Below are 10,458 nucleotides of genomic sequence, written 5' to 3' on the forward strand. Positions count from 1 at the left end.
TTGGTGATGCTTTTAGTATTTTACCTCTCTGATCTCTTGACCCGCTCCCTTGTATGCTTGCAGTTCGTCCAGGATTCCCCTAGCATCCTTCAGTACCAGGTCCACCTTCTCCCACACTTCTCGTTCTGCTTCTGTGGGCTGGGCATCTAGTGGACACAGGAAGACAATCAAGTGGGTATTTCTATGTCTGGTAGGGAGTCTACAGATATAAGTGAAGAGGTTCTAGGCGAGTAGGCTAGGCTAAATCCTAATTGTTATTGCAATGCAGAAATTCAGTGTTGTGGAAGGTAGTTTCTAATGTAATATCATGTTCGGAACATCCAATCCTACCATAACAGCATAGCTAAGAGAAGAGCTGATGATGCAAATGGGAAAGAGATTAGGTTCTGTAGCCTCTGTGGGTGAGGAGAGGTAAGAAGGGGGACGGCTAAAATAAGTATGATTGGAAGTTCACGTGTGTAGATAGGGATTGTAATAAATAAGCCCTCCCCCGCAAAAACATACTTTCAAAATCAAGGAAAAAATTGGGCTCCTGTTCCAGATCTGTGCAAGTCAGGACTTTTAGCAGGTTCCCCATGTTACGATACCTGTTGAGACAAAAGGAGAAAACACAACAATATGGTTTAACATGAGTGGACGCAAGTACACAAAATATATGGGTTTGTTAGTAGTGGGAAGTAGCAAGTGTTGTGGTATTGAGGGGGCTGGCAGCCCTGGTTCCTCCTATGTGCCCCGATGGGCCCTCTGAGACACTGTGTGGTTTTCCTGTACCGAGCGCTGGCCCACCAGATGTCCCCAAAAAGCCCACCTCTCCTAAAATAGAGGAACATTTACAGGAATCACTCTGCCTCGGAGACCAAGTCCAACTGAGTGTGACTTCTCCGCTTTACTCAATTCCCTGCAGATACGCATTTACATCTAGCGTTTACTAACAGCCGTTATATGCAAACTGGTCTGTTAAATTCGCTTTTTTGTTATGTCACACATACCCTGTACATGCACATGGATAAATTCAGATGTGAACCTAACGGGGTTCAGAGTTCAGATCCTGACCAATGACTGTCCTCACTATAGCAAATGACTCGATCTGATTCCCAGCGCAAAAGTGAGCCATTGTGGTATGCCAGCAGAATATCCCACTGCTGGCTTGCTTCTGAAGCTAAGCAGGGTTGGTCCTGGTCGGTCTCTAGATGGGAGATCATATGCTGCTGGAAGTGGTGTTGGAGGGCCAGTAGGTGGCACTCTTTCCTCTGGTCATAAAAATAAAAAATATCCCAATGCTCCAGGGCAGTGATTGGGGACATTGCCCTGTGTAGTGTGCCGTCTTTCGGATGGGATGTTAAAACAGGTGTCCTGACTCTCTGTGGTCACTAAAGACCCCATGGCACTTAGTGTAAGAGTAGGGGTGTTAACCCTGGGGTCCTAGCTAAATTCCCAATCTGGCCCTCTCACGGTCACCTAATCAAATTGTATTTATCACATGTGCTGAATACAATAGACCTTACAGTGAAATGCTTACTTACAAGCCCTTAACCAACCATGCAGTTTTAAGAAAATACCCCCCAAAAAAGTAAGAGATAAGAATAACAAATAATTAAAGAGCAGCAGTAAATAACAATAGCGGGGCAATATACAGGGGGTACCGGTATAGAGTCAATGTGCGGGGGCACCGGTGTCTAGGTAATATGTACATGTAGGTAGAGTTATTAAAGTGACTATGCATAGATAGTAACAGAGAATCAGCAGCGTGGGGGGGGGGGCAATGCAAATAGTCTTGGTAGTCATTTGATTAGCTGTTCAGGAGTCTTATGGCTTTGGGGTAGAAGCTGTTTAGAAGCCTCTTGGACCTAGTGGAACACCTATGTGAAAGAAGCCTCTTGGACTTGGTGCTCTGGTACCGCTTGCTGTGTGGTAGCAGAGAGAACAGTCTATGACTAGTGTGGCTGGAGTATTTGACCATTTTTATTTGACCACTTGGTGCTCTGGTACCACTTGCTGTGTGGTAGCAGAGAGAACAGTCTATGACTAGTGTGGCTGGAGTATTTGACCATTTTTAGGGCCTTCCTCAGACACCACCTGGTATAGAGGTCCTGGATGGCAGGAAGCTTGGCCCCGGTGATGTACTGGGCCCTTGCAGTCGGAGGTCGAGCAGTTGCCATACCAGGCTGTGATGCAACCTGTCAGGATGCTCTCGATGGTGCAGCTGTAGAACCTTTTGAGGATCTGAGGACCCATGCCAAATCTTTTCAGTATCCTGAGGGGGAATACATTTGTCGTGCCCTCTTCACAACTGTCTTGGTGTGCTTGGACCATGTTAGTTTGTTGGTGATGTGGATGCCAAGGAACTTGAAGCTCTCAACCTGCTCCACTACAGCCCCGTTGATGAGAAAGGGGGCGTGCTCGGTCCTCCTTATCCTGTAGTCCACAATCATCTCATTTGTCTTGATCACATTGAGAGAGAGGCTGTTGTCCTGGCACCACACGGTCAGGTCTCTGACCTCCTCCCTATAGGCCGTCTCATCGTTGTCGATGATCAGGCCTACCCCTGTTGTGTCATTAGCAAACTTAATGATGGTGTTGGAGTCGTGCCTGGCAGTCATGAGTGAACAGGGAGTACAGGAGGGGACTGAGCATGCACCCCTGAGGGGCCCCCGTGTTGAGGATCAGCGTGGCGGATGTGTTGTTACCTAACCTTACCACCTAGGAGCGGCTCGTCAGGAAGTCCAGGATCCAGTTGCAGAAGGAGGTGTTGAGTCCCAGGGGCCTTAGCTTAGTGATGCGCTTTGAGTACTATGGTGTTGAACGCTGAGCTGTGGTCAATGAACAGCATTCTCATTGTTGTTGATGATCAAGCCTACCACTGTTGTGTCATTATCAACTTTAATGATGGTGTGCCTGGCCGTACAGTCATGAGTGAACAGGGAGTACAGGAGAAGACTGAGCACGCACCCCTGAGGGGCACCCGGGTTGAGGATCAGCGTGGCGGATGTGTTACCTTTTCTTACCACCTGAAGTCCAGGATTCAGTTGCAAAGGGAGGTGTTCAGACCCAGGGTCCTTAGCTTATTGATGAGCATTGAGGGCACTATTGTGTTGAACGCTGAGCTGTAGTCAATGAATAGCAATTTCACATAGGTGTTCCTTTTGTCCAGGTGTGAAAGGGCAGTGTGGAGTGCAATAGAGATTGCATCATCTGTGGATATGTTGGTGCAGTATGCAAATTGGAGTGGGTGTAGGGTTTCTGGGATAATGGTGTTGGATGTGAGCCATGACCAGCCTTTCAAAGCATTTCATGACTACAGACGTGAGTGCTTCGGGTCGGTAGTCATTTAGGCAGGTTACCTTAGTGTTCTTGGTCAGCTTGCAATTTGCTCATTCATCCCCCCTCCTCTCTCCTGTAGCTATTCCCCAGGCCGTTGCAGTAAATGTGAATGTGTTCTCAGTCAACTAACCTGGTAAAATAAGGGTAAAAATGTAATATATTGTTCTGTTTGTGAATGCCAAGTGAACAAAAAAATGGAATTTCAATCTCTGGTTGTTTGCAACCAGTCAGATTTCCTGGAAGCGAGGCAGTTGATTCCGAGAAGCAGAGGGGTGTGTTGGGAGGGGAGATAATCTCACCTCAGAAGGAGTAGTGTGAGAACTAAGCCCACTATCCTTCCCCAGCCCCTCTCACTAGTGTCAATATGAGGCACACAGATTCACCCAGTACCTGGAAAAACCACAGTTAAAACCAACCCCCAAACCGAGCAGAGGGAAACAACTGTTGTAGAGTTCTGGGAGAGCGAACCCCTGCTGTACACACTGTCGGGTAAGAGGCTTCCATGTTTTGTGTACACACACACACACCTTATGGATGTTCCTAATACTAATAATCCCTAGCCAATGACTCATATTTAGGGCAGAATTAGAGTATGGTACAGGAACACACATTCTGTATGCGCTACTGTACAACACAAAACTTTCCAGTCCCGAGGTGCACTTAGACTGTCTGTCACAGCACTGAGTCATTCCCTAGAAAGCCATGTTGAGGAAATAGAATAAATATGGAAAATATGGACCAGACAAGCATGTACAGTTCTGCAGAATCGGACAAACTGAAGCATTCACACTGCCCAGACTCAGGAGCTAAAGAAGTCTATGATTGCCCCTAAGGTATTTGGTCTGCTCCTTTTATGACTGTAGTCTATTGGCGATATTTAGAAAGCATCTCCGTGCAGGAGTGCTGATCTATGATCAGCAGAGAGCCACGCGCCAGGCAGCCAGTGGGATATAGGTCCTTCTGACTCCCTGTCTGGAGTTGTGTGTTATGTAAATCAGGAGTGACAGCCTGGCAAGACAACACCTTCTCTCCACAACTAGAAAGCACAGAGGCCTGTTGGGTTTGTACTGTACTGAGAGACAAAGTTCAAATGGCATTGGATCTGGGGTAGAGTGAAGATGAGATGAGAAAAACTTTATTGTCCCTGAAGGTACATTTTCTTGGGCATTTAAGTGCTGTTGCTGGCTAGTCGTGACACTGAGCTAGACTGGCGACACCTTGTGACAAGGTGGAGATGGCTGAGAGATTCAACCTTGGTGACAGGGTGAATACTCTGATTACTGGTGGCAGGTTAAAACAAACTCAGTGGCTGAGTGAGTGCTGGTAAACCCAAGTAAGCTGATTAAGGTTAAAGTCTAGGTAAAGCTTAGTGACAGAGTGAAGCTCAGTGACAAGTTGATTGTGATTATGAATGAGAGCAGAAGCAAGGTTATTGACAAGTGATGACTAGAGACAAGATAAAGTTATAGGCTAGTCACTACATTTTTCAGTCCTTGTGGTTGAATAACTCATGATGAATAAATATAAGTATTATCCTTTTAACAACAAGTCTTTACAATCATTTGAAGGAGGCATCGAGGACACATTTGTCTTCGCCTGTACACTAGTACCCCCTGCAACTTTCATTAATGATCTCTCCCTCTCCCTGCACTCGCTGAACCGGTTTCCATGTTACCCACTGCCCACCTGGGGCACACCCACCTGCCACCTGCCACGCCTGGCTCTTTCATAACACTCTCCGTTAATGTGACCTGAATGATGCTGCTACACCTCACTGGCTACCTTCCTACTACCTTATACAAGAGGTAGCCACATAGCGGAAAGACGGGAGAGATGACAGCGTTGGAAGGGAACAGAACAGAGGCATCGTTTCAAGTCTTATTAGTTGTATGTACGGGATATGCATGGTGCACATCGTCCAACGAAATGCTTACTTGCAGGTTACTTCTCGACAATGCGGCAACAATAAGAAATAGTAAAAAAAATAAGAATACAAAGAAAGTAAATGACAGTAGAACAGAATAAACATTTTAGCATGAGTGTAATACAGGAATGCATAATTTATAGTCCAATAGTTACACGTGCATTGGGGAAGGGGGGGCGGGGTGATGGGCAAATGTATAAATTGAGCAGTACAATAAGAATCTGGTAGCAGCGGTTGTGATCTGTGCTAAGGTGAGGAGAATCAGAGCAGGTGGTCAGTACAGTTTAAGTGTTCAGCAATCTGATGGCTTGGAGATAGAAACGGTCTCTGAGCCTGTTGGTATCAGACCTCATGTACCTCAATGCTGAACTGTAGTCAATGAACAGCATTCTCACGTAGGTGTTCTTCTTGTCCAAATGTGTTACGGCCATGTGAATAGCGATGGAAATGGCATCTTCCGTGGATCTGTTGGAGCGGTAGGCTAATTGGAGTGGGTCCAGTGTGGGCCATGACCAGCCTCTCAAATAATTTCATGATGACCGAGGTGAGTGCAACGGGGCGATAGTCATTTGGGCATGTCCCCTTGTTTTTCTTGGGCACTGGGACGATGGCGGTCTCCTTAAAGCAGGTGGGGACTACAGAGACCGTTTGGAAATATCCACTGGTATTCACTCTTTAGAGAGTTTCCCCACTTCAGCCTCGGAGAGAGAAAACGTCTGGTCATCAGGAGCAATGAGAGTCTTCCTGGAGCGGCTCGGTACTGTTGAGGGGAAGACAAGGGAGGAATCACCTCGTTGATTATCCCCAGAAGGAGGGGAAGGGGTGAAGTCACATCACCATGTTGTTGAATGACTAGGCCTTCCCAATGCCTCTCCCCTGGTCCTCTACTGCCCCCTCTCAGAGAGGCTGAGTGACTGAGCTGAGTAGTATGAGGCATGGTGCCACTACCAGGCTCAGAGAGTTAAACACAGCTCCCTCGCTCTCGCTCAGTCTACATTGAGGTCATTTTAAGGACGGGGATTTGCGGTAGCTTCGGCTCCGCATTTCAAAGTCCAAGAGAAGATCCTCCAGCTTATGGAAAACCTAATGAGAGATGAAATGAGGACAGGCTTTCTTTCTTTCGCTTTTTGCCGCGCCAGCAGAAATCATTTTGGTGAATGGTTGAATTACAGACCCCCAGGTTCTCATTCAAACCAAATTAAAAGCTAAACCTATTAATGATAACTAAAAAAAGCTATATATATCAAACTTTTTCTCATATATTGCAAATGTTTTTTTATTTTGAGCCAAAGTGTATGTGCCAGTGACAAATGGGAAATGGTTTTCAAATCAAATCAAATTTTATTGGTCACATACACATAGTTAGCAGATGTTAATTTGAGTGTAGCGAAATGCTTGTGCTTCTAGTCCGACAGTGCAGAAATATCTAACAAGGAATCTAACAATTCCACAACTACTACGTAATACACACAAATCTAGGTAAAGGGATGGAATAAGAATATGTACATATAAATGTATGGATGAGCGATGACCGAACGGCATTGGCAAAATGCAGTAGATGGTAATAGAATGCAGTATATACAGATGAGATGAGTAGATATGTAAACATTATTAGTGACTAGTGATCCATTTATTAAAGTGGCCAATGATTTCAAGTCTGTATGTAGGCCTCTCTGTGTTAGTGATGGCTGTTTAACAGTCTGATGGCCTTGAGATAGAAGCTGTTTTTCAGTCTCTTGGTCCCAGCTTTGATGCACCTGTACTGACCTCGCCTTCTGGATGGTAGCGGGGTGAACAGGCAGCGGCTCGGGTGGTTGTTGTCCTTGATGATCTTTTTGGCCTTCCTGCGACATCGGGTGCTGTAGGTGTCCTTGAGGGCAGGTAGTTTGTCCCCGGTAATGCGCTGTGCAGACCGCACCACCCTCTGGCGAGCCTTGCAGTTGTGGGCTGTGCAGTTGCCGTACCTGGCAGTCATACAGCCCGACAGGATTCTCTCAATTGTGCATCTGTTGAAGTTTGTGAGGGTTTTAGGTGACAAGCCCAATTTCTTCAGCCTCCCGAGGTTGAAGAGGCACTATACTATTGCGCCTTCTTCACCACACTGTCTGTGTAGGTGGACCATTTCAGTTCGTCCGTGAAGTGTACGCCAAGGAACTTTTAAAAAATCGTCCACCTTCTCCACTGCTGTCCCGTCGATGTGGACAGGGGGGTGCTCCCTCTGCTGTTTCCTGAAGTCCACGATTATCTCTTTTGTTTTGTTGATGTTGAGTGAGAGGTTGTTTTCCTGACACCACACTCCGAGTGCCCTCACCTCCTCTCGGTAGGCTGTCTCATCGCTGTTGGTAAATGATTTGTGGTAATGATCCATTGCTCTAAATCATGTGAGATGAAGAGGTGTAGAACAATCAGTGCAGTGCTGAGAGTAGAGGAATGCAAGAGAAGAGACAGGAAGGGGGTGGTTTTGCGCCCATTCATTGGTATTGGAGGTTCTGATATGTCAGTGGGAGTCCCGGCCCAGCGGATAGGGTGTGGTTGTTTTTGTATTGGACCCCAGTGGGGGTCGGGGGGGGTTCGTCTAGGGCCAGGGTGCCCTGCTTTACAACCGCGAGCCCAACAACGCTATCCAATTGGCTAAGCCACACTGCCCCACCATGCGCTGTATCCATGGACTCAAAAAAAGCTGGTGCCATTGAAATCAAGCAACCAGCCTATCAGAGGCGAGCTTGGAGAGAGATGGTACAGTGGTGGTAAGACTTGAAAGCACATGAATATATTAATACAGATGAGGTCCTGCGCCAAAAAACTGCGGATTAGGAGGGGAGCGAGGGATCTGGTGAACAGGCAGTGAAGGAATGTTTTTTCCAACTTCCAGCACTAAGTGAATAATTTCTCTGAGCAAAATGCAACTTGGTTTTTGCCAAATTTCTGTCATGTTCTGAAATAAAATAAAAACTAAATGACAACTAAAATATTTATACTGACAATATTCCTGTATAAAAAATATATACTTTTTTATTTTTTATTTGAGAGCGGACTTACACAGCCTAGGAGAATGAAACAGTGGAGGAATAACAATAACAACATGAGTGAGGAGATCTCGGTGTCAGCCCTGAAGATCCTAATATTCAGTGCCACGCCCATTGAACATGGTGACCCCCCCAGGATGGCATTCCTGGAGTCACAGACACACACCTCCGTACCCCCTCCAAGGAAACGCCCCAGAACACTGCTGGACTTGAGGCTCTGTGTCTGCTGCGATGTCCTATAAAAACAGCTCATTGCTGCAGAGGGATTATAGTACTGACATCCCACTACTACACTATTCTCTCTCTCTGCAGCAGCGTGAGGATCCACTCTTACTACAGCAGTGATGACCAGCCATCCCCGTTTTTTTCCTCTTCAACCTACAGACAAAACTCCATAATGACAAAGCAAAAACCGGTTGTTGTTTTTTTACATTTTTGCTCATTTATTAAAAGTACAAAACTGAAACACCACATTTACAAAAGTACTCAGATCCTTTACTCAGTACTTTGTTGAGGCACCTTTGGCAGCAATTACAGCCTTGAGTCTTCTTGGGTGTGACGCTACAAGCTTGGCACAGCTGTTATTTGAGGAGTTTCTCCCATTCTTCACTGCAGATCCTCTCAAGCTCTTGTCAGGTTGGATGGGGAGCTTCGGAGCACAGCTATTTTCAGGTCTCTCCAGAGATAGTCTCTCAGGTTCAAGTCCGGCCTCTGGCTGGACCACTCAAGGACATTCAGAGACTTTTCCCGAAGCCCCTCCTGCGTTGTCTTGACTGTGTGCTTAGGGTTGTTGTCCTATTGGAAGTTAAACCTTCACCCCAGTCTGAGGTCCTGATCGCTCTGAAGCGGGTTTTCATCAAGGATTTCTCTGTACTTTGTTCTGTTCACCTTTCCCTTGATCCTGACTAGTCTCCCAGTCCCTGCCGCTGAAAAACATCCCCACAGCATGATGCTGCCACCACCATGCTTCACCGTAGGGATGGTGCCAGGTTTCCTCAGATGTGACACTTGGCATTTAGGCAATCTTGATTTCATCAGACCAGAGAGATAATCTGGTTTCTCATGGTCTGAGAGTCTTTAGGTAACGTTTGGCCAACTCCAAGCTGGTTTTTGCTGTGACATGCACTGTCAACTGTGGAAAATGATGGACATGTGTGTGCCTCTTCAAATCATGTCCAATCAATTGAATTTATCACAGGTAAGGATCTCAAGGATGAATAATGGAAACAGGATGCACCTGAGCTCAATTTAGAGTCTCAAATCAAATCAAATTTTATTTGTCACATACACATGGTTAGCAGATGTTAATGCGAGTGTAGCGAAATGCTTGTGCTTCTAGTTCCGACAATGCAGTAATAACGAGCAAGTAATCTAACTAACAATTCCAAAAAAAACTACTGTCATACACAGTGTAAGGGGATAAAGAATATGTACATAAGGATATATGAATGAGTGATGGTACAGAGCAGCATAGGCAAGATACAGTAGATGATATTGAGTACAGTATATACATATGAGATAAGTATGTAAACCAAGTGGCATAGTTAAAGTGGCTAGTGATACATGTATTACATAAGGATGCAGTCGATGATATAGAGTACAGTATCAACGTATGCATATGAGATGAACAATGTAGGGTAAGTAACATTATATAAGGTAGCATTGTTTAAAGTGGCTAGTGATATATTTACATCATTTCCCATGATTAAAGTGGCTGGAGTAGAGTCAGTGTCATTGACAGTGTGTTGGCAGTAGCCACTCAATGTTAGTGGTGGCTGTTTAACAGTCTGATGGCCTTGAGATAGAAGCTGTTTTTCAGTCTCTCGGTCCCAGCTTTGATGCACCTGTACTGACCTCGCCTTCTGGATGGCAGCGGGGTGAACAGGCAGTGGCTCGGGTGGTTGATGTCCTTGATGATCTTTATGGCCTTCCTGTAGCATCGGGTGGTGTAGGTGTCCTGGAGGGCAGGTAGTTTGCCCCCGGTGATGCGTTGTGCAGACCTCACTACCCTCTGGAGAGCCTTACGGTTGAGGGCGGTGCAGTTGCCATACCAGGCGGTGATACAGCCCGCCAGGATGCTCTCGATTGTGCATCTGTAGAAGTTTGTGAGTGCTTTTGGTGACAAGCCGAATTTCTTCAGCCTCCTGAGGTTGAAGAGGCGCTGCTGCGCCTTCCTCACGATGCTGT

The 10,458-nt window shown here is 46.1% G+C and overlaps 1 protein-coding gene across 3 annotated transcripts in view; it reads right to left on the reverse strand.

The window, feature by feature from the left end:
* The window catches only part of LOC112215683 (CYFIP-related Rac1 interactor B), a 66,917-nt gene that overhangs the window by 21,579 nt on the left and 34,880 nt on the right, over nt 1-10,458 (reverse strand). For 2 of the 3 annotated variants that reach the window (XM_024374924.2, XM_024374923.2), the window contains exons 3-4: nt 505-587; nt 25-146 (exon numbers count right to left, since the gene is read on the reverse strand). In XM_024374924.2, the coding sequence (XP_024230692.1) occupies nt 25-146; nt 505-577 (195 nt within the window). In that variant the 5' untranslated portion in view covers nt 578-587. Of the gene's footprint in view, nt 1-24; nt 147-504; nt 588-3,341; nt 3,452-10,458 lie in introns of all 3 variants that reach the window. The other variant, XM_042299166.1, reaches the window with a different exon arrangement.

Source organism: Oncorhynchus tshawytscha, linkage group LG16 (genome assembly GCF_018296145.1).
Source record: "Oncorhynchus tshawytscha isolate Ot180627B linkage group LG16, Otsh_v2.0, whole genome shotgun sequence".
NCBI classification, from domain to species: domain Eukaryota; kingdom Metazoa; phylum Chordata; class Actinopteri; order Salmoniformes; family Salmonidae; genus Oncorhynchus; species Oncorhynchus tshawytscha.